Source organism: Pleuronectes platessa, chromosome 17, assembly GCF_947347685.1.
Source record: "Pleuronectes platessa chromosome 17, fPlePla1.1, whole genome shotgun sequence".
In the NCBI taxonomy this organism is placed as follows: Eukaryota; Metazoa; Chordata; class Actinopteri; order Pleuronectiformes; family Pleuronectidae; genus Pleuronectes; species Pleuronectes platessa.
The window spans coordinates 13,630,929-13,655,947 of NC_070642.1; the positions used below are offsets into that span (position 1 = coordinate 13,630,929).

General features: G+C 41.1%; 1 protein-coding gene across 2 annotated transcripts; it reads left to right on the forward strand.

The window, feature by feature from the left end:
* The first annotated feature begins 3,079 nt into the window (after positions 1 to 3,079).
* Positions 3,080 to 10,539, forward strand: blk (BLK proto-oncogene, Src family tyrosine kinase). Of its 2 annotated transcripts, none has more exons than XM_053444851.1 (14): positions 3,080 to 3,199; positions 4,086 to 4,156; positions 4,249 to 4,345; positions 4,679 to 4,709; positions 5,091 to 5,184; positions 5,282 to 5,380; positions 5,477 to 5,580; positions 5,687 to 5,836; positions 6,214 to 6,366; positions 6,454 to 6,633; positions 7,490 to 7,566; positions 8,409 to 8,559; positions 9,594 to 9,725; positions 9,839 to 10,539. In XM_053444851.1, the coding sequence occupies exons 3-14, from the start codon at positions 4,250 to 4,252 to the stop codon at positions 10,039 to 10,041; spliced, it is 1,470 nt and encodes a 489-aa protein (XP_053300826.1). In that variant the 5' UTR covers positions 3,080 to 3,199; positions 4,086 to 4,156; position 4,249; the 3' UTR covers positions 10,042 to 10,539. The 2 variants fall into 2 exon arrangements, with proteins under 2 accessions (XP_053300826.1, XP_053300827.1); XM_053444852.1 differs by having other exon boundaries at positions 3,176 to 3,199; positions 4,054 to 4,156.
* Positions 10,540 to 25,019: the final 14,480 nt, after the last annotated feature.

Consider the following 25,019-nt stretch of genomic DNA (forward strand, 5'->3'; position numbering starts at 1 on the left):
CAGGTGTATTTATACTGAGATTAAATTGCAGACAGGTGGACCCTATTTACTAATTATGTGACTTGCGATTGTGACTTGTGAATGCAATTGGTCGCACCAGATCTTTGTTAGGGGTTTCACAGTAAAGGGGGTGAATACATATGCACTCAACACTTTTCAGATTTTTATTTGTAAATAATTGTGAAATCCATGTAATATTTCCCCCCACTTCCAAATGATGCACTATTTTGTGTTGGTCCATTACATAAACTCACGATGAAATAAATTTTAATCTGTGGTTATACCATGACAAAATGTAGAAAAGTCCAAAGGGGGTGAATACTTATGCAAGGCACTGTATATTGATGTCTATGTGAGGGGCATTTTGAGCCTAAAACCTATGGAGTGAGAACATTTTGGGAAAGTAAGGATGTTTGGCTAGGGAATGCATTATACCTTAGAGTGTCCTAACTAAGATAGAAGTACAAGGTTGTGTGTGTGTGTGTGTGTGTGTGTGTGTGTGTGTGTGTGTGTGTGTGTGTGTGGTGTGTCTACGTTATAATAAACACTTCTAATGCTTTAACTAGCACTTAAAGTACAGCTTCTAGATAATATTCAAATTATAATCTTCATGTTGAATATATAGAAAGTTAACCCACTCACACAAATGTAAAACACACACCCAAGCAGGACATTTTCAGTCACATGCACTTCACACTCACATTAATAATGGGAGCTGAAAGCAGCCGTTGGCACCATGTACGCTTTTTGGCACAGGGGTGGTCAGGACTGCGTTAGCGAAGGAGACCCACGCTCCCTTTCTTTCCCACTGTTGTTCAGGTTATCCTGTGGGGCCACTTATGACCCTTCTGCAGGCAGGATGCAATGTCTGGGGACCCCAGCAGAGCTGTACACAAGCATCCGCAAAGCCCTGGGAAGAAAACAAGGGCTGATGGAAAACCAGAAGACGAGAGTATAAAGAGAAACAGCGGTTAGTAACCAGGACGCACTCAATAACAATCACCATGCACCTGCAGCCTGTGTGTGAAAGAATGTGTGTGTTCGTGTGCAGTGAAGTGAAGTTGTTCATTCAGAGAACTCCAGCACAACACGGCCCCCACACACAGCACAGGTGGTCCAAACAGAAACCTGTGAAGTCTTGCCCAGAGAGTAATATCCCCACACTGCGTGTATTATAAAGCCCCCCCACCCCCCCCATAGGAAACAAACACTTCCGGTGCTGTAAGATTTATTGTTCCCCGCACTAAGAGGGTACAACTTACTCTGACTGACACCTTCCTTATAAAAGTTCTTTGATTCATTTGATATTAAACAAGGGGTTGGGGTGTGTGTGTGTGGGGGGGGGGGACATATTGTGTTGTGTTTACAGTCCGATGGAAATGGGTGAATTCCCTCCACTGCTGCATATCACGGTGACAATAGGAAAGAGCTGGTTAGCTGGTGTGAAAAACCAAAGCATTGTTGTACTTTGATAGATTGACCGCACATCGGCTCGATTCCACATCCGCACACTGTCCTCGGCACCACATACAGAGGATGCAGCACTTCATTGAATCTTTTAAGTAAATTTGGTGGTTATCTATTAATAGACGTGACGTGAGTACAGGGGAAAGTGGAAGTGTCTTGAGAGAAACACACTTTTGGTGACTTCCAGTGCCATCTGGTGTCATGTCAGGGGAACCTCAGAAACCAGTTTAGTATATGGTACATAATCCCTCAACCAAGGACCGCTCAATGGTTTACAAAATCAAAGCATGAGTGATTAAGAGGAAATCAACCAAACCTGTCTTTTAGGAATAGTCCTCATGGAGCACTAACAATAAGGGTTGAGTATTTTAACACACAACGTCTTCTCAGTACATAATACATGACAAAAATGTATCTGTTGCACATTTAATCACACCACAAACAGGTTTTATTTACCAATACAAATTTACGCATTATGTATTAAGCACTTGAGTTGTATAAATGCATTTGCAAGTTTCCCAACATAATAGTGATAATAAGAAAATATTTTAAAACACTAGTAAATATGAATGGTGTCTGTCCTTTACAGTAAAGTACAATAGCTTTTAAAATAATAACACTAAAAAGTCTTTAGAGTTTATTGATTCTGCTGAACCGACCTCAGCACCACTTATAAATTACAGTTAGAGTATCAGAGTAATTAGAGTATTAGTGCAGACTATACATACAGCTGTCTGTATAATAAGAAGCTTTACCTATGTGATGTTAGAGTCTATGTTCAGCAGGTTATAGGTCAAAGCAGGTTTGAAAGGAAATAAACACTTTTATAAAAAAAAAAAAAGAACTCAAGATACACGTACGCTTCAGAAAAAGTGTAATAAATAAGCTAAGAACATTATTTACAGATCTGGTAGCCTTCAAGAATAATTTACTTTTGACATTGCATTTATTGTATATGAAAGAAACACTTCCACTCTTCCCATGAGCACTCACTTTATTCTGGGTTCGACTCATTACTGGTCCACTAGTCCATCTAGTGGTGTCGATGTGTACCACTCTTGCAAACCACTGTATTGCAAAAATGCATTGAGGTTTATTCATTAGAAAAGTATTATTGTAGACAAAAAACAGAAAAGAGGAACCGAGACGTACGTCATGGAAACCCTGCTCTCTCTGTGTAACAGTACCCAACCCTCGACCACACTCACCAACACTCACTCAGACACTTACATAGAACAGCATAGCACGGCACGGCACGGCACAGCACAGCCCCCTTTTCCGCCGCAGATCAAAATGACTTGCAGTACAAGAAATAAAAAACTCACACACAATAAGAAATAGTCTCATCTCAGTCTGTAGATCAAGGATGAGACTATATTCGTTCATTTCACACACACGACAATCTGGTGAAAGTTAAGGCATCAAAGTTTAATCATTTTGTTAGAGGACCTGCAGGCGGGCGGGGGGGGGGCAAGAGAAGCAATGACCAGTCAACATGAATAAACTGCAGGCGGGGGGGGGGGGGGGCAAGAGAAGCAATGACCATACAACATAAATAAACTGTTACCTCTTTACTGTAAAGTCAGTGTAGTTCCCCTGAGAGGGGGGGGGGGGGGGGGGGAGAGAGAGAGAGAGAGAGAGAGAGACTGACAGGCACTTTTCGATGAGGAACTTGAGACTTCTTAACATGTGGAGTACGTTTGACGACTGCAGCCGGGGGGACTAGGTCAAGGTACTGTACGACTTTCTCACTATACACGACTGACAGTTAGTACTGTACTTCTACTGACAGGTAGAAGTACAGATACTGTAATGATATGCTGAAACTGTGTGTACAATTTAAATGATTTTGAATATGAGAAAAAACAATTCCTAGTGTGTGTGAAAATAGCACAATGACAATATTCATACTATAACTAGATGTTGCAGCAGAGGTCAGTAACAATGAAATCACATTTCGCACTTAAACATTTAGTGTTAACCCTTAAATATAGATATATTAAATTGTCATTTCTCAACAGCGGTGCCACATGTAATATTACCATTAGAGTTTAGTCATACATTATGGAAAAGTCAAGTCAACAGAAGGGCAATTGAGGATTATCCTCATCACAGTCGCTTTTTTATGGCATATTAAAAATGGAAATTATAATTTTACATCAGACATAACTCAATGAACATGTTGATCTCGTCGTTTTTGAAAGTAAAAGCATAAACTGGAACTTTTGTGGGAAATAAGGAAGGAAATTATTTTCTAACTGCTAATTATTCAAACATTGAAATGTGCTCTCAAGACTCTGAAATTATGATCAGTATTTATCCTAAACATCTCATGGGGCCGCTTTAACAGACTCAGGAACAGCGGTGACACGTGAAAAACATTGGTAGTTTCACACTGACACCAAACAAAGAACAAATTCACAATATCCTTCCTCTATTTATGTCTCTGACATGACAGTGTGGTGTAAACTGCATATGTAAACGCCACCATCCAAGTCGGTTAACTTATTTTTCCACTTCCTCATATGAAAGCCAATTTATTGTGTGCATAAATAGACATGGTAACAACAGGGCGATATTATTTAGCAGTTCACAGTGCGTTACATTCATTCATCCAGCACCGGGGATGAGCTCAGAGACAAGGCCCTGCAGTGAGAGGAGTGGAGGCTGAAAACATCTGCTTCCTCAGGTATGAACATACATGAGTGTTCCACCTGTCTTGTTATTAGTATGTGGTGTAGCTGTAGAAGGTAACTGTTTCCATTTTATATATATATTCAGGATGGGCTGTGCTTGGAGTGACCAGACGCAAGTCAACGCAGGCGACTTCTACAAAGCAAAACACAACTCTCCGGCCCCCCACTCGCTGAATCTCACTGTAAGTAGAACGCTCTAAGGAAAAACTTGATATCGTCCTTTAAATGCACCTGATTTTATTCATTGAGATTCATGTATCATTTTGTAGGAAATCATAGAAAACATCTTATCATAATTCTAAAGACTGTGAAAAAGATATCCTGGATTTTCCAGTTTTGTTATAATGTGTCCACCAAGTTTGATTACTAATAAAAAACAGTATCTCCTTGTAGGAGGAAATTAAACTATTTACTTTGATTTGAAAATAATCTGTTCTGACTTTGTGTTAATTTTTCATTAACTGCCGGCTCACTGTGAATGTTCATGTCAAAAAACAACTTCTTCTGTTCTTTAGGCACAAAGTGGAAATAACCATTTGGAGAACGGTAATGACTGAACACACGATTTTCTACACTTTCTAAAAAAACAGGCCAGTGTTAAATTGTGTTTAGACCGCTGCTGCTGTGAGGTTAGGTCCAGTGATAGAGATCTCAGCTGCATTTCCTCTGTCCTCTTCTGGGTGAAACATGAGATTATTCGTGAGAGATGAGAAGAAAGTGTGTATAATGACAAAGACAGTGACAAAAAATACAGAACTCTTATAGTGTAGAGTAGAATAGTAACAGAGTCATTTGAATACACTTATGTAACCGAGGGTTAGAGGATTATGCACAGAAACGGGCCTAAATAAGAATATAAAATGTAGTATTATAAAGTGATGTTTTGTGAACTCGCTCCCTCTAACTGTTCGCTCTGCCTGACTTTAGACGACTACGTGTTTTTGGCACTGCACGACTTCGAAGGCAGCAACGACAACGATCTGCCTTTCAAGAAAGGGGACCAACTTAAGGTTCTGCAGGAGTAAGTCTCATCACACGGTCCCAATACGATTTGGTGTGTACCTTGCAACAGTGAAAAGAACAACAACAACAACTGATCGTCCTCTGTTTATTTGAAGAAATGGAGAATGGTGGCGGGCGAGATTGCTGGCGACGGGACAGGAGGGCTTAATACCGTGTAATTACATCGCCAGAGCAGATACGCTGGAGGTGGAAAAGTAAGCAACACATTTTAACACAACACTAGTGGCAGATAAAATTCAAGCACTGCTACAACGTCTTAGAAATACATTTTGTTGTTCTCTCTTTCGTAGATGGTATTTCAAGAACTTGAGTCGGAGGGAGACTGAGCGAATGCTTTTGGCGCCTGGTAACAAACCGGGTGCCTTTCTAGTTCGAGAGAGCGAGACCTGTAAAGGTGACTCACCATCAGTCTCTTTATCTGTTACAACACAAACACAAATGTCAGTGGCGCCACATCTCAGGACGCAGAACCCGTACCATCTGTGTGCTTTGCCCCTCAGGGTCGTTCTCACTGTCAATCAGGGATCATGTAGCGGAACAAGGAGACATGGTGAAACACTACAAGATCCGCACTCTGGACAAAGGGGGCTTCTACATCTCTCCTTCCACCTCGTTCCCAACACTACAGGAGCTGGTCACGTACTACAGCCGTGAGTACAGTTACAAAAACACCGAAAACGATGAGAGAACTTGAATGAGTTGATTTGAGCTCTGTTTACTGCTCACAAGGCGCAGAAGAGACGTGTGCACGAGCTAGACCCTTGTGGTGTGTCATGCATTTCCTGTGTGAGTCTTTCCATTCCTGCGACTAAACCACAAGATAATAAACGCCAAATCTCTAGAATAGCTGCCAATGCACAGCAACATTACATTAGCTCCCACACAGAAACACTTTCAAGACTGTGGAGGACACTGTTGAGGACACGAGAGCTCACAAACCCTGTTGTATGTCAGTGAAATGTGTCACAGCAGCGATGAAATCAAAAAGAAAAGCTGTTTATTATTATATGTGTGCGATTGGGCTCAGGTATCGCTGATGGTCTGTGTCGGCGACTGTACGCCCCCTGTAATCCCAATGAACTCCAGCTGCCGTGGGCACAGGACGAATGGGAGATTCCCAGAGAGACGCTGAAAATGGTGAAGAAGCTGGGAGCTGGGCAGTTCGGAGAAGTGTGGATGGGTGAGAGAAAGCTGCCATCGTCACCGGAAGCCATTTGATGAACAGAGACGTTGCAGTGTGTCTCACTGCTTATGATCCTTACTACAGGTTTCTACAAGAACACCCAAAAGGTGGCCGTTAAGACGTTGAAAGAGGGAACGATGGAGCCTAAGGCCTTCCTGGAGGAGGCCAACCTCATGAAGCGGCTGCAGCATGAACGACTGGTGCGTCTCCACGCTGTGGTCACGAAGGAGCCCATTCTCATCGTCACTGAGTTCATGATCAATGGTAAGACACTGAATAAACGGGGGGGGGGGGGGGGGGGGGGTTGGACAAACAATTCAATTTTATACTTATTTGTTTGACAAAGTAAATGTGCCCTAAAATATCTGTCGACAGCAAATGATTATTTTCTTTCTGGATTATTCTCTAAATTGTCTATAAATAGTTAGATAAATATAAAAAAAATATCTTTAAATAGTTCAACCTATGAGTCGAAACATTTTCAATACAGGATAGCATTAGATAAAGAAAACTGAGAACAAATGAGAGGCAAAATTTTTTTAATATTTGACTGAGATTAAACCAGGGATTTCAAAACTATGTTATCCGGTCGTTGATTCAATTCTGTGATTCTTGTATTTCACTTCGTTCTGTAATTATTTTTTTTTACAGTCGTTTTAATTTAAACATTCTTAAACCACAGAACTAAACCCTTATGATGTCACTCAGGAGACAGCGTAACTCTGAGAAACCAAAGAAGGCGAAAAAGGAATTCCTGCATCCGCCACCTGATTCAGATCTGCACCAATATTTAACGGCGACTTCCCTGAGGAAATCCATCCAGTTTTGTTTTTGTAATCTTGCAAAATAAACCAACCAACCAAACAACAAACAAACAGACACGGGTTGAAACCATAACCTCCCAAAACGTGTGTTAGTAGCTGCTAGGGCCTTAAAAACCTTATGGCTCTATACTTAACAACCTCATTTAAATTTGATTCCTCTCCGTATGTCACAATCTGCCTTTCTGCATAACTGGAAGACTTTAACTGGACTATGAAATGGAAGTTTCCACTCGATCATCTTTCATTTCTTTATCTGATGGAGTCACTTCTCTTTTTTCGTATTTTCTCACTGGCAGGATGTCTCCTGGACTTTCTGAAAACAGACGACGGGAAGAATCTGCAGCTCAACAAGCTGATAGACATGTCGGCGCAGGTGAAGAAATATATACTTATAATTTTAAAGTTTCGATAATGTTTGAGACATTTCCATCTTTTATTGCCAACCCATAACATTTCTGTTTATCTTTAGCCCTGTTCTTTGCTGCTGTCATTACACCACACATGTTTGCATACTTTACCACAAACAAAAAAACGGACATTATTTCTGACCTCATAGACTATTTTTAAATGCGAGCTGTTCTACAGTCTGTTGTATATTGTAAAGTGTGACACCGGCCAGGATGTGAATACGCGTGGAAAATGTCAGCAGTAGCTGTGAGGTTTTCTGATGTGGGCCTCTGCTCGTCTGGCTCAAAGCCTCGCCCTGCATCAATTATTAACATCCGGACAGGAAATGTTTTTTTTTTCACCCACTCACTCTGAGCTCCCTCAGAACTCAGAGGCATGTTGACGGCCTGAGAGTCGTCACATCCTTTTATACCCACTTTACTGCCATTACTCTACATGTAAACTCAATTCATGTATCCACACGCACACTGTAGCTGCCCTGTTGCATGTGCTCCTCTACTGTACACACTGAGCAGAGAAAATAGACCTTTGTCTTCATAAAATCTCCTTTATTCGACACATACTCTATTATGTATTTATTTCAAGTGCAATTTTAAAATTTCTGGCTAAATTTTATAGATTAAAAAATACTTTCTGTTTCCTCTGTTTTAAAATACTCTACTTAGCATCAAATAAAAAAACACTTGTATATGTAAAAGTGTGTTTCTCCGTCATAAATAAACCATATATTAATTTAGCATTTGATATGTTAATTTACCTATAGTCCTGCTTCTAATGCTTTTTTCCGGATTTTTTTTAACATGACAGATAGCTGAGGGTATGGCCTACATCGAGAAGAAGCACTACATCCACAGAGACGTGCGTGCGGCCAACATACTGGTCAATGAGACCCTGCACTGTAAGATAGCAGACTTTGGCCTGGCCAGGATCATCGAGACGGAATACACGGCTCATGAAGGTACGGTTCCATAAATGAGTCGACAGCCACAGACAGAATTTTTGAAATTCGGGGGCGGATTTGACCATGCACTAAAAAAAGTATTTTAATTTTCTTTATTTTACTACCTCTCAAACAAAAAGTCTAAATTACACAACATTGCATTAATATGGCAAAAATACGCCACAGGGAACTTACTCTTATTGTTGAAATGCAACCAACGCCAATTATCAGCTTAAAAGAGGGAGCTTGGTTGCAAGCACCTTACAAGCACATGGTGTGGAACTGTCTCAACTCAACTACACATCGACAGTTGTTTGCCTAACATCAGCATACATACTGCAATCAGCCTATTTCATTTAAGAATATAAAGTCATCCTAGGTTGCTAAACCGGGAGAAAAATGCATAAAAATAAATTATTTAAAACAAACAAAGAATAGCAGCTACGGCTCCGAAGTTAGATGTGCATTATTTAAACCAGTCTAACCACATGCTGTCGTTCTTATGCAATTGTTATCTTGTGCTATAGAGGAAGTACAATAATAGGAGATATGGTTAATATATTTTATCACAATTCTTTATGTGTAATTTTTTTTATCCCATTTATATTTTTCTATATTTCTTTTTTCTTACACTTATTTTATTAAACTTATTACTTTACTGATGTAACATCTTGCCTTGCTGTTGTTTCAAATGTCCCAGTTGTGGGACTATTAAATAATTGTCGTATCTTGATTTTACATTGTGATATATATATATATATATATATATATAGTGTTTTCGTACATGCAAGACATTTGTTATTAAATATTAAATAATATTTGCCAGCATTGACACAGAAAGGACAAATATAACCAAAGGTATTGAAAGTGTTGTCCGTGTCAACAGTCATCAGATATATATCCAGATATCTGTTATATCTTGTTATGTCATTTATTCACCTCATGTTAAGGAAATAACACACACGTGCACACTCACACTCACACGTACAACCTCTTCAGTCACCAGCCAATTCAACAGGAGGTTGCATCTGTTTTTTCTTCCTGACAACCAGGGGCTAAATTTCCCATCAAATGGACGGCGCCAGAGGCCATCAACTTTGGCACATTCAGCATCAAGTCGGACGTGTGGTCCTTTGGGATCCTCCTCACAGAAATAATCACCTATGGAAGAATACCTTACCCAGGTATTGGACCAGAGCAATACATTAATATGTGGATGTTAAGCAGGACATATGTAGTAATTTACCTTACGTTTATTAGGATCTCACACTAGCTTGTCTTTACTTCTCGTAATCAGGGATGACCAACCCGGAGGTGATCAGGAGCCTGGACCTCTCGTACAGGATGCCTTGTCCAGAGGGCTGTCCCGAGGAGCTCTACGACATGATGATGACGTGCTGGAAACAGGCGCCTGAGGAACGGCCCACTTTTGAGTTCCTGCAGAACATGCTGAATGACTTCTTTATCGCCACAGAGGGACAATATGAGACGCAGCCGTGATGAAAGCAAAGACTAAATGTTTCCTGCCGATAAAGACAGAAGCGAGACATGAACGGATGGAAGAACAAACAAGTCTCCCTTGGATCGATCCTTTTTTCTTTTTTTTTTACATTTCGAATGGACACATTTTTTTCTTCTACTTTCTGAGGGAATATTAAAGCTTCTTATTTATGGCTCCTTCTGTCTCTGTAGCAGCTGAAAGACTGAAGGAGCTTATGTCAATGTCAGAAAACAGAATATTTTAATTAACTTACTGTCCTTCTACTATTGATGACTCCCATTCTACTGAAAGTCATGAGACTAATAAACAGACCATACATAGAAATGTTAAAAAATAAGAATGAACAGCTTTAGATTTAATGTTTGTTTGAAACAGACACAACTGGCCTGAGATTTACATGCACAATACTTGCACTTTTTATTCTTTCAATCATTCAGTGGATATATAAAGAAATGGACTTTAAAAGTGTTTTTCTAAATAAAAATATTTTTCTTGAATTTCATTCCTCAAATTGTGTATTAGAGAATTTTAGTCACTTCCCAAAAAAATGTGGGCGTCTTACTCTTTACATTTAAAATGTTTAAGAGTTCTGTGCTCAGCGGTGAGATCATGAAGCCAATCTGCAGTGGGTCTGCATGCAAAACGATGTGACATTCAAACATCACTTTTCCCCTGATAGAAACCAAGTTTCTTTTAAATCTAAAGTATGTTCAAACAGTTGCAGAAAAGAGGAACATCCACATGCTTCAACTTAAAACACAAACTTTATGATGCATGTTTATCTCAGCACCGAATGTGAGAGTAAACAGCGGCGTACAGGAACCCCCCCCCCACACCCTGAAGAAACCCTCCCTGTGGGGGCTCAGACAGCATCTCCGAGATAAGAGAGCGGAGTGGCATTAAAGTCTGCCATTTCCTTAAAGGAGCGGAAACAGGAAGTGTGTGTCAGCATTCCTCAAATGCCACACAGCCAGAACGTGCAAAATGGTTTTTCACATTCTGGTAGCTGAGAGATGTTGTGAAGAAGTTGTATCACTTGATCAAGTTGATAAAGTACCCTTTGAGTTGTGAGGCGGAAAGAGAGATTTATGTTATTTGATACCAAATGAATTGAATAATAATAATATAAAGTGAGTAAGATTAAAATGAGTTTGGATGTGAACAAACCTAGAATCAGCAGCGACTTGTATCAACAGAAAGTGCATCTTTTATTTCCTACAGGCACATACAACAAATTCACTGCATCCCATTATCAGATACCGTCAGCGGCCCTATACTGTGGTGTGAGTCCTATTTATGAATATCAGTGATGGCATTTTAATGGCAGTTGAGCGTTATAAGCCTATGCTGTCGAAATAAGAGTTACCATACTCCCATTGTCCTGGAGAGGTCAGTGTTACATAGTTTTAAATGATGTTGCCATAGGATAATAAACTGCAATGAAACTGGTTCCTGGATGCAACGTTCACCTTGACAGCAGAACAATGAATCCTCAAAACATAGCACACATTTTCCAAGTGGTATTACACACACAGAGATAATGATATATGATCTACTGAGTGGGCCACATGGCTTTCAGAGCACTGCCATACAAGCCAATAGGCAGTCAGCTTTATCTTTATCCACACCGTTATTTTTTTGTAACCTTGTTCAGATAAGTGCCTTATAAATAAAGCCATATTATTATTATATCATACAGACAGACTAACCAAAAAAAGCTAAAAGATCATTCCTTAACCATAAATCGATAAAATGGGACCACGACTGAAATATTTTTTCCAACAAATATAGAGGAGAGCATGTTGTGAATGACCTTATTGTGACCCCCTCGGCCACCACCACCCCAATCTGGATATATCAGGGATGCTTGAGTCACTTGACTTTCCAGTTCTGGCTGCTTAACCCAAAGGATCAGCGATGGATTGTATAATTTATCAATATATCCAAAGAATCCATCTGTTGAGCACGAGCAATTTAAAGTGGGTGTTAAGGGATCCAGCTAATAATTGAATCACAAGCCACCATGCACAATCTGAGGGAATGACCATTAATGCGGCTCACAGTGTAATATGACTGATAAGCAGCTCTGCTTGTCAGGAGCCGGGATGTTAACAGCAGATGACAAGCCGTGTGGGTTAAAGGTGAGGAGGCCTGATCACCCTGTCTCCTCCTCCTGCTCGTCACGTTTGCCTCACAAAGGAATAATGACGGGGATCGGCGGCTCGCCTACAGATCGATGACTGATCCCTGCAGAAGGTAACACATCATTAGCATCTTGTGAGGGTAAACCGTGCGCTTGTCCTCTGGGATAAAAAAAACCCCAAGCACATCAACCACAGATGAAAAGAGATGCGCTTTCACCTCTGGATGATGCTGATGTCTTCAATGGGGTTCGCTTGATATCAGGCTCCTCATGCACATGGCTTTCTCTCTCCTGGGCTTTGATGTCATTAAATTAGTGGAGTCCATCAAGCCGGAGTGTCTGGTCCAATAGATGTGAGGGCTCTTGAAACGGTGACAGGATGTGTCTGCAAATCGTTTAGCAAAATGAGCAGCTAAAGTAGATAAGCAACGAAAGGGAAGGGAGATGTATCGAAGTAATCACATGATTCAGGATTTGATATGACATTATCTTATATTATACAACATCAATTCATCTGTTCTCTGACACAGACTTTAAAGGAAAGCAGAGCTAAACTAATCAACCTTAATAATTGTATCCTCTTGGTAAAGAGGTAATAATCAGTAAAATATCAACATATCAGTATGAAGCTATTTACAACATGTATGAATTACTTTAATTGAGATGATTTATTACTTTAATTGTAAGGATTCTTGAAGTCAGTATCAATCAACAGTGAGGACTCTAATTAATGGGCAAATTAATTCATGACTTATGTTTTACAACATTTCGTTTCCCTCATGACAAATCAAAAAATGCAAACGAGAAGTTATTGGTTATTTCAGACAACTTCTCTGAGAATACAATGCTTGACTTACAGAAAGAATCACAATTGTATAAAATTAGATTTCCCAAATGCTTCAGGCTTTAAAACAAATCCACCTATAACAGGGAGAAAAGAAAAAGAGAATGGATTTTATACACTGCTCTACCACTGACACACACAAAGAGAACATAGATATTTTATTGAGCGATAGACTTAAAGTGCTCCATTCTAAAGAACACATTATTTCCATAATATTGAGTCACTGGGCCAGACTTCTGCACTGTACATGAACTCGCAGGGAAATCAATATGTAATGATAAAGGCTGCCGGTCTCCTGAGTTCTGCTGGAGATCGATTGAAGCCGTCGGGATCAGGCCTGTGTCAGCCTTTGTGTCAAATGCTGGAAAATGTAAAGCCTCTTCGCCGACTACACGGACGTTACTGCTGACATAAGTGTCCTAGACTCTGCAGGCCATACCTGCAACACTGTTGATTGATACTGACTTCATGAATCCTTACAATTAAAGTAATAAATCATCTGATTTCAATTAATTCATACATATGTTAAATAGCCTCAAAGGGATATGTTGATATTTTACTGACTTTTACCTATTTACCTAGAGGATACAATTATTAAGGTTGATTAGTTTAGCTCTGCTTTCCTTTAAAGTCTGTGTCAGAGAACAGATGAATTGATGTTGTATAATATAAGATCATGTCTTATCAAATCCTGAATCATGTGACTACTTCGATACATCCCCTCTCCCTTTTGTTGCTTATCTATTTTAGCTGCTCATTTTGCTAAACGATACGGCTCCAGAGCCACAGGAGGCAGACCCCTGTGTGGAACCGAATTTATATGGTGTATTGGACGTTTTTGTGTCTGCTGTGGCAACAGTGTCCACCACTTTTAGCTGTCCTCTGGAAACACTTCCGTTGTCGTTTCTTCTCTATTTGCAGCGCGTTTGTCAAATTTGCTGCGCGTTACTGTAATGTGTTGTGTTTCGTTGTGAACTTGATGAAGATGTTTTCTTACTTTGCTTGTGTTTTGTCAACTTGCATGTGTTTTCTTAACTTAAATGTGTTTTCTCAAGTTGCTAGGGCCACCGTACTTTCAGTGGGAAACGTTAACCATCCCTTGACCCTCGCATTAAACTGAAATACCACTGTCGCTCTATATCCCTTAAATCTCTCTCTGACTTTTATTTGCTTCACCATATTTATTGATGACACCCATCATTGGTTCTTATGTGTGTCCAGTATTTCAAGTGACCTTAACTTGTCAGAGCTAGTTGCTGATATGTTTGAATACAACAGGACGGCTGATGTGTGTCTGATAACTTACATCAAACATCACAACACAAATCTTCAGCCAGATAATAATATTAATAAACTTAATTTCTATAGCACCTTTCAGAACACAGCTACAAGGTGCTTGATGAATTGAAAGTTAAATAAGCAAGCAAACAAAAAAAGTATTTTAAAATGGTTCAAATAGAACAACAAAATAAAATATTGCTTGTACATAACTTCAGTTTTCGGTTCCACCTTAAACAAACCCGATTACAGGCAGCCGTCAAATGCAAGGGCTGCTTTACTTTGTTAAAGATTAACAGTATGGAATGCATTTTATTAGTTAAGCTTATTGTAAAGGGGCCTGTGAAAGTAATTGATAGGACGGGATGGGAGAAATTAAAGAATTTCACAAATGATCAAAGCAGTGGAGACTTTGAAATGAATTATAGTGGCATTAAAAAGAGAATGAGTAGGTGTGTGTAAGAAAACTTCACACTACAGAAAATGTGCTTTATTGGATTAGTTGAACAACTTACAATAAATTAAATTGATCTAACCAAGCAGCATTCAGGTTAATGGGTTGTTAATATTGCAAAGCAGCACTCAATGTGCTCTGAATCTCTCCTGCTTTATTCTAAATTTGGACCAAAGTGCCTGTTCTCAACATAATTGCTCGACTGCACCACCGGCCCCTGTTGCTCTGCTGTTTATTGCACAAGGGAGAGTTTTCCTTTATTAGGGCCCGAGGACTGACAGGCACTGACAGATGGGAGGCCCTATTGAAATTGTAAGGATTATTATTATTATTATTCAGGTAAATTAATTGGCTTTGGCAGAAAGTTGGCAGAAAGTTAGAAAGTGATGAAAATGTAATTATTCTGGAGGAATTTTCAATGGGCGTTGCAAAATGGCTCGAAGTTTCCCTGAGACCCCCGGAACGTGTTCACATTGACCGATCTTCACAAAAATCGATACATAGGTGTATCATGCTTAGACAAACAAAAAAGTTGTTCATGAGAACATGTTGCTGCTCACAAACTGTTGATAGTGTTGTCTTATCACGTCTCCTCTTCTCTCTTCAGGTAACCATGCTGAAAGTCATCAGTGACCTGGATGTGGATCTCACCAACGTGGTCAAGTTCCATGAAGAATTCCAGCACCTGGACCAGACCTGTTTGGTGTTTGAGCGGTTGGACATGAGTCTCTTTGACCTGCTAGAGCAGCGAGAGTGGGAGAACCGTCCTCTTCATGAGATCTGCCCAGTTGCCAAGCAGGTATGTAGCAGCGATCAATGCATCATGAAACCAGCACTCTTCTGTTAGAGAGACCAGGTAGCCCTGGAGTTGATCATGAAGATCACCTCCAGGGCTACCTGGGTCTGGTCGTCCATCGGAGATGATGACACCAGTGAGGAAGTCTCCTCCACAGCTTCCTCGGGCGGAAAGAGAAAGCTGCTGAGAAGAATTCGAAAATTCTTCTCAAGCCTCACATGCTACTGCTGTCCGAAATTGGAGGATCTGAATTACTCATTTATTGGTGGTTTTCTATATACATTTCTATATACATTGTACAAATATTTTTTATTACTCTTAACTAATTAATCACTGATGGGTTGGATGGTTGAAAGTGCGCTACAATGCACTTAACCAGTGCACCTGACCGTGATGTCATGGTGTAAAGAGCCACCCTCGAGTTCTAACATACAAGTTTCAGACAATGTGGAAATATACACTTGCTCTTTGTTTAAGAGGTGCAGATAACGTGTCAAGGAGATGCAGCTCAGGTCAATTCTGAAAATATCTCTTGCAATACCCTGACCCTGATTTTATGATTTTTCTGTCATTGGACGTTGTGCTTGTCACTCCATAAATGCTCAGTTTTGATTGGCTCACTGTAATTTGTACTGGAGTGAGGGTTCAGGCTGTGAGATTGACATTGATGTTTTTAGATGATACATATTTTTCTTTACCAATAAAGGTTCTTTGAATTTGATTTTTTTTTTAAAGGACATTGTGTTGTGAGGTAACATAGGCAGAGCTTTGATGGAAAGGAGACATTTGATGGAAAGGAGAGCTTTGATGAAAAGAACTCAGTTCTCAGGTGGTTAGAGAGAGTTCACCTGGTGTTGGAGAGAGACACACAAGCAAGAAGACACACCAGCAAGAAGACTCTGGATTACAGATACTCTCAGCATCTCATTACTGAACTGCAAATACTGGATATCATGTCATTCTGGGAAACTATGGAAGATTCTTCTGCTGACTCAGGTAAGACTCTGAAAGCAAAGCAGCCATGCTAGCAGAATAACCTATTGTAATTTCTATTTCTGCTAGCATGACTACTTCTGCAGTTCCTGGTGCACTTTAAATATCGGGGCTCACAGACACTGTGATGCTGTTCTGTTGTTTACATTTGAAGTGTTTTAGTGACACACTAAAACACTAAAACAGCTTGTGTGTCACCTTCTGCACTGACTTCAAATCCAAGAACAACTCATTGTTTGTGAACTTAGGTTTTAGATGTTTTATCTACAGCATCAACATTATCTTGTCTGATCTGTTTACTGAAAACATAAATAACTTAAGTCATCAGGAAATCAACACGATGTCGGTCAAGTTTTAAGTCTTCAGATGGTCTTAAAAAGACAACCAGAGAAATGCAAAGACATGTGACTCCTGTTGTGCGTTTATTCATATTGCGTCGACTGAGGGAATCTCTCACACTGAAAACACAAATGTCACATATTCTGTCTCCACCATCTCTCTCCACAGTTGCATTGACAGCATCTGACGCTCAGGACGGCCTCACGATGCACAGCAGCTCTTCCTCCTATAAGATCCTGGACTTTCTAGGGGAAGGCAGCTTTGGAACAATCGTCTCGTCCATGAACCTCAGGACCAAACAGATCGTGGCCGTGAAAATCATGAAGGACACCGAGTTCGCCCAGGACGCTGAGCATGAGGCAGGAGACTGAAGTCTTTGTTTATTTTCCTGTGCTCCAACAGAACATGTTGCTGCTCACAAACTGTTGATAGTGTTGTCTTATCACGTCTCCTCTTCTCTCTTCAGGTAACCATGCTGAAGGTCATCAGTGACCTGGATGTGGATCTCGTCAACATGGTCAGGTTCCATGAAGTATTCCAGCACATGGACCAGACCTGTTTAGTGTTTGAGCGGTTGGACATGAGTGTCTTTGACCTGCTGAAGCAGCGAGAGTGGGAGCACCGTCCTCTTGACGAGATCCGGCCAGTTGCCAAGCAGGTATGTAGCAGCGCTCAATGCATCATGAAACCAACACTCTTCTGTTAGAGAGATCCCCAAAACCTAAACCAGACACCTAACAATAGCACATGGAAGAAATAATTCTAAATGTTGTGTATTCTTTGTGTCCCTGCAGCTCTTGGTGGCCTTGGATGCCCTGAAGGGTCTCGGGGTCCTGCACGCGGACATAAAACCGGACAACGTTATGTTCGTGAACAGGAAGGCTGAGCCCTTCAGGGTGAAATTAATTGACTTTGGCTGCGCCATGATGGCGTCCGAAGTCCAGCTGGGGATGGATATCCAGCCGTGTGGGTACATGTGAGTTCATCCTGCACAGCATCTGTTTAGCAACATCATTTTCTCTGCACTGAAATGTTCCAACAGATTTTTCATCTGCGGCTCATGTCTTTCCTTCTCAGGGCTCCAGAGATCTCTCTGGGTCTCCCAATCACCGAGGCCATCGATGTGTGGGGGGTCGGGTGCGTGCTGGCATTCATGTACCTGGCTCAAAACCTGTTCCCCAATAAATGCGAATATCAAATGGTAATTATCATCTAACCAAACATATTTATTTATTTTTCATATTCATATAGAATGCAAGTGGATGTGATTCTCATGATGTGTATTCTGTCTGCAGATAAAGACCATGGTGACATTGCTGGGCCTGCCGCAGGACCACCTGCTCCGTGCTGGCAGGTACAGCAACCAGTTCTTCATCGAAGAGGAGGGTGAAGACGGTCCATCATGGAGACTGATGGTAGAGTAAACCTGTTCTTCTATGTTTGAGAATTCTATTGGAGCATTTTTAAATCATACTGCCCTGTTCTCATCTGTAATACTTGTTGTTCCTTCAGACTGCAGAAGAATTCACTGCCTCTAGTAACTTGGAAACAGAGGAAGAGGAGAGTTTCATCGAGCTGCCGAACTCCCTCAACGGCCTGATTCATGTGAGTACTCTCTCATGTGTTGCACAAGTAAAGACTGGATTCGTACCAGTTAGTTATCTGTCAATCAGGAGATGGATCATTTGACCTGAAACCTGTTTTCAAATCCAGATCCATCCAAAGTTGGGGGCGGCTGAGATGGAAGACCGCAAGGCCTTTGTGTCTCTGTTGGAGGGGCTGCTTCATCTCGACGGGGATGAGAGGATCTCTCCTCGTCAAGCTCTGGAGCTGCCCTTCATCTCCATGAGCCACCTGAGGGGGGACGTCCACAGCAGAGACTAGTAAGTGTCCACATGTCCTTTCACACTGGAACTAAACACATCAGGTTGGATGGACCGATGGTTTTAATTAATTGACAGTGACTGATTCACTAATTGATTGTCTTCCCTCATCCAGTCTGAACGACTCCCAAGAAGCGATGGGGTTCTGCCCCACTGAGGACAGCGTACACTGTTCATCCTCAGACAGCGGCTCCTCTGGCTCCTTGGACCAAGACTCCTGGGATTCTGTGGAGGCCCTAGACTCCACAAGCGCCAACGATGAACTCTCCTGGTGTTCTGACAGTGTAATAGAGTCCACAGACACCGCCTGCTTGCCAACTTTCAATGAGAGCAGTGAGGTGCTCTCCAAAGGGTCTGACGTGAAGATAAACTCCAGGGCTACTTGGGTCTGGTGTCCCATCATGGATGATGACACCAGTGAGGAAGTCTCCTTGAGTTGTAACGAGGCCGCAGACGTCACCGCTGCAGCCACAGCCTCTGACTTCACCGCTGCAGCCACAGCCTCTGACCTGACAGTAGTGTCCACCGACACTACCTGCCTGCCACCTTTCAATGAGACCAGTGAGGAAGTCTCCTGGAGTTGTGTCGAGGCCGCAGACGTCAGCGCTGCATCCAAAGCTTCCTCGGGCGGAAAGAAAAAGAAAAAGTGGCTGAAAAGAATTTGAAAATTCTTCTCATCCCTATTATGCTGCTGCTGTCCGCAAGTGGAGGACTAAATTATTTATTTATTGGTGCTTTCCTGTATACATTATACAAATAATTGTATCACTCTTTTCTACTTTTTGATACATTAAACGGGTTTAAATACTTTTTTATACTGTGTAATATTTTTACTACATTTTAATACTTTTAATATTCATAATTTTGAATGTAACCTGGTTACAGTGTCCTGCCTGTGTAAATGTATTCAAGCTGTGGAACACCAATATACAGTTCATCCAGCAATGAATGGATTGTTCTTCTCAGTGCGGGGACACCAGTTTTAACACTGCTGAAACATTGCAGTCCTAATTTATAACTTGAGAATATATGGATAGACAGTGTGTTCAAGATGTGAGACTACTGCAGAGCTGATGTATCGTCTCAGAGGTTGAACAAAAGACTATTTACAGGGGATATAAAAAGTCTACACACCCCTGTTAAAATGCCAGGTTTTTGTGATATAAACAAATGAGACAAAAATAAATCCTGTCTGAACTTTTTCCACCTTTAATGTGACTTATAGCGTGAACAATTCGATTGAAAAAACAAACTGAAATCTTTTAGGGGGGAAACTAAAAATAAAAAAATAAAATAATGTGGTTGCATAAGTGTGCACACCCTCTTATAACTGGGGATGTGGCTGTATTCAAAATTAACCAATCACATTCAAACTCATGTTAAATAGTAGTGGGTACACACCTGCCATCATTTAGAGTGACTCTGATTAATCCCAAATAAAGCTCAACTGTTTTAGTAGGATTTTCCCTGATATTGTCTTAGTTGCATCTTACAGCAAGAGCCATGTTCCGCAGAGAGCTTCCAAATCATCAGAGGGATCTCATTGTTGAAAGGTATCAGTCAGGAGAAGGGTACAAAATAATTTCCAAGGTATTAGATATACCATGATACACAGTGAAGAAAGCCAGCGACAAGTGGAGAAAATATGGCACATATATCACAGAAAATATCTCTGACCCCTAACATCGAGCTCACCACCTGTTTGAACAGTTACCCTGTAGAAGGCGCTACAGATCCTTATCCACCAAATCACAGCATTTCACAAACTTACTTTTTTTCCATGTGGACATGATCTTTTCCACGAAAAAAATAATTCCACCCACTTCTGTGAGTCTGATTCTGAAGTTTGACAATTTTAGAAGCTCTCCTTGTATTTTTTCAATCTCAATCTCATGAGACCTGATTTCTGTTTTACGCTCGTCAAGGTCGACGGCACATATATGAATATTTACGTCGACATTCGATACAAAGACCGCCAGCAGGAGAAGGGAGACAGTGACAGCTGGGCTCTTGGAACGGGCAGGAGCTCATGCAGCGCTGCATACTGATCGGGGATGATGAGGTTTCTTAATGGGGTTAGAGTGGGGTGGGGGGGCTAGCACAAGACTCACACGGCACAAGGCCGTTACTCGAGGTGCCAGGTGTTACAGCTGTGTGAAACGTAATCGAGCGTTTGACTGTCCAGTGAAAAGGTTTATGTGACTGTGAGTTCATTTCGCTGAGAGATTGCATCTTCCCGCTCGCGCTGTGGGATTTCGTCAATTATTCAGATTCTTCATAAACAACCGTTCTCTTGAAGCTGATCAGATTCCATATCCCTTTAACTCTTACCAGTGGAGACGCAGAGTCTAAAAACAACACTGGATGGTCATATTTCAGCCCACATAGTGTAGGACAGCAGTATCCCTAAGTACTTCTTTACCGCACCAGTGCACATATAATTATATTTCCTCATTGCTACCGGTGCCCAAGGCTCATCATTGAGCACAACAATGGTAATCAATTACCAGATACAGTTGGAGCCTGTGCTGGGTTTGTTTGCTACCTCACGGCTTTAAGGCTCTGTTACTTTAAGGCTCTGTTACAGGAAATGCATTGACACATAGAGAAGAAGAGAGTCATATATCAGGGGGAAATATCAATCCAGAATATTGTTTCCTAAAAACCTTCCCAATCAGCCCAAAGGAAGGCGTCAGTTCTCCCCCATAAATTGTCTGCACAGATTTCTTGTGCATCGGGCTTCATCAAATAAAACACCATTAACATAAAAAGTAATTTTCATAATTGTATAAATACAGACGCCCCTCTCGCCCTCTTACTTGTCTCCATCATTTTCCTGAGTTTTATGTGGTTAGTATTTGATCTGGAAATATTAACCCTTGTGTGGTGTTCGGGTCTGTGGGACCCGTTTTCAATGTTTGCTGAAAGAAAAATGATGCGCAAAATTTTTTTTCAACCTGACACTCATTGGCCTTGGCTCATTTTCTGTGATGAACATATAAAGGGACATATATTCAGTGACTTTACACTTTACACCCCTACACATTTATAGTACATATGCGATGTTCGGGTCCACTGGACCCAGGACTACATAAAGTGTTAAATTGTATATTTCAATCACCTCTGCTCCCACATTCCTGCACATTAACGTAAGTTCTCTGCCAGTTACTGAATCCCACAAGGATTCTGTTGATTCCCCTTTGGATTTGAAAACTCCTGCACGGATAAAACCCCAAAGTATGCAAATAAATGGGTTTGTTCCATCTCATTCTAGCTTTCTACGAAAACATGCTGTCCCTCCAAATGAGTGCAATCCAGACTGATTTTCGTAATGAAAACTTCGTAAGAAGGCTTGATGTCCTGCACATGAGTCACTGCTATCCTTGTCGGCCCTGATTGCACCTTATTACATTGGTAGCCATGCGGGGTGGCTAAAGTGCAAAAAGAACATTAAATTGTCATCATTTTTTGTCATCCATATGTTGGCTGCTGATGGCCTGGCCTGGATTTGGGACTGGCTGCAGATTAACTTTTTACGTAGCTGGCTGATGGTCAATCTCATCCTCTTCTAAACCAAACTCACTGTCAGACTCTGAATTGACAGAAACATGATCTTCATATTCTCTAAACTCTTCCCCTTCATTGTCTTCCAAAGATTTTCGCTCTTCAAAAATCATTTCTAGATACTGTATCTGTTCATTGGGGCTCGTGTGTAGACTGACATGAGTGTGTTCAATTTCTAATTAAGTTCAATAAATAAACGTCAATACTGATGAAAAACCTTGTTTCATATTCGTTTTTTCCAATCATATCTTGATTGTAATTGATGTTTCTTTGTTTAATGGTGTTTTATTTGATGAAGCCAGATGCACAAGAAATCTGCACAGACAATTTATGGGGGAGGCCTGACGCCTTCCTTTGGGCTGATTGGGAAGGTTTTTAGGAAACAATCTCCTAGATTGATATTTCCCCCTGATATATGACTCTCTGTGTGTCAATGCATTTCCTGTAACAGAGCCTTAAAGTAACAGAGCCTTAAAGCCATGAAGTAGCAAACAAACCCAGCACAGGCTCAAACTGTATCTGGTAATTGATTACCATTGTTGTGCTCAATGATGAGCCTTGGGCACCGGTAGCAATGAGGAAATGTAATTATATGTGCACTGGTGTGGTAAAGAAGTACTGAGGGATACTGCTGTCATAGACTATGTGGGCTGAAATATGACCATCCAGTGTTGTTTTTAGACTCTGCGTCTCCACTGGTAAGAGTTAAAGGGATATGGAATCTGATCAGCTTCAAGAGAACGGTTGTTTATGAAGAATCTGAATAATTGACGAAATCCCACATCGCGAGCGGGAAGATGCAATCTCTCAGCGAAATGAACTCACAGTCACATAAACCTTTTCACTGGACAGTCAAACGCTCGATTACGTTTCACACAACTGTAACACCTGGCACCTCGAGTAACGGCCTTGTGCCGTGTGAGTCTTGTGTTAGCCCCCCCAGTCCAACCCCAACAAGAAAGCTCATCATCCCAGATCAGTATGCCGCACTGCATGAGCTCCTGCCCGTTCCAAGAGCCCAGCTGTCACTGTCTCCCTTCTCCTGCTGGCGGTCTGTGTATCAAATGTCGATGTAAATATTCATATATGTGCCGTCGACCTTGAGCGGTCGTCTCATCCACTCTTTGCATTCGACGTCAAAAAGAATCGTAAAGCGAGACGAGCGTAAAGTCAGGTCTCATGAGATTGAGAGCTTCTAAAATTGTCAAACTTCAGAATCAGACTCAGGATCACAATCGTTTATTGATGACCACACATAAGTGGGTTGAATTATTTTTCGTGGAAAAGATCATGTCCACATGAAAAAAAGTAAGTTTGTGAAATGCTGTGATTTGGTGGATAAGGATCTGTAACTCCTCCTACAGGGTAACTGTTCAAAAAGGTGGTGAGCTCGTTGGTAGGGTTCAGAGATACTTTCTGTGATGGTGTGTTTGTGGTACAGTGATTCCACAGATGGGAGGGGGGGGGCATTGATCTTACATATCAAACTTCCAGTATTATGGACTAAGTGAGTCTGTTTTTAATGTGTAGAACAATTTTTTTGTCCAGGGAAAAACTGTCTACTTTGAAAACTTTACCTCATCCATCTTTTTGTCTTTCACTTTTACAAATCTAAAGATATAAAGCTGTATCCCCCCAAGCTTTGGACGTTGGAGTAATGTCATCAAACATAATGTTCCAATCTTACACTCTAAGTACCTGGGAGTCATCAGGGGGAGGAACAGTATGAACTATAACCTGACCGTGTCCACCTCAACTTATTAAAACCCCGTTGTCTCTCTGCCATCTCATTACTAACAAACTTCTTCCACTGGACACCGAACACTGAGCAATTAACATTCTCTCACACAAGGGGAAGTTATTTCTGCCGTTTTTGTTAACCCCCTCCTTTCTGGATCCTATGGATTTAAAAAAATAATGATTTAGGCTTGAATGTGACCCCGCCCACTCCCAACCCCCCCACGCTCATTTTGAAAGGTCTCCCACACTGTCGCTCGACTAATTTATTCATTAAAACCGAGCTCTTTAAGGCGCCGCCTGCGTAAAATTATTCCTCCAGTTACAGTGGTTGAGACGAATCCAGCAGTCCAGTAATGCGAAGGTGACACATTCCTTAATGTATAGAGTGGGGGGGTATAGGTGTCTGATTCTGCCAATTCCTTTGCAGCGAGACAGTGAGGAAAGGTTCCCATTGATTTTCATTACGCTCGTTCATTCCTCAGGACGTCTGACAAGTTTACAGCATAAACAGTTAGATTGAGGGTGCTTTTTTAAAATAACAAGCACTGAGTGTTTGTGTGTGTGTGCGTGTGTTGATGACTCCATTGTGATTGTTGGTGGAAAAAGTCAATTTACCCTGATTTCAGTTTCCACATACACACACATATGCATGTCTCTCTATAGTTGTGGGGACACTCATTGACATAATGCAGCCCCTAGCACGTAACCCTAACCTTAACCATCACAAGTAAATTCCTAACCCTTACACTAACCCTAACCTAATCCTAACCATAAAACCAAGTCTCAAACAGCTCATTGAATTTGTGAAGACCAACTAACATGTCTCAAAACGTCCAAATGTCCTCACAATGTTGGTATTGACCCCAAATTGACCCTAATAACTTCAGCACACAAATACACATGCAGGTTCGTGCAGCTAGGACTGGCAGGACATTGCACATTC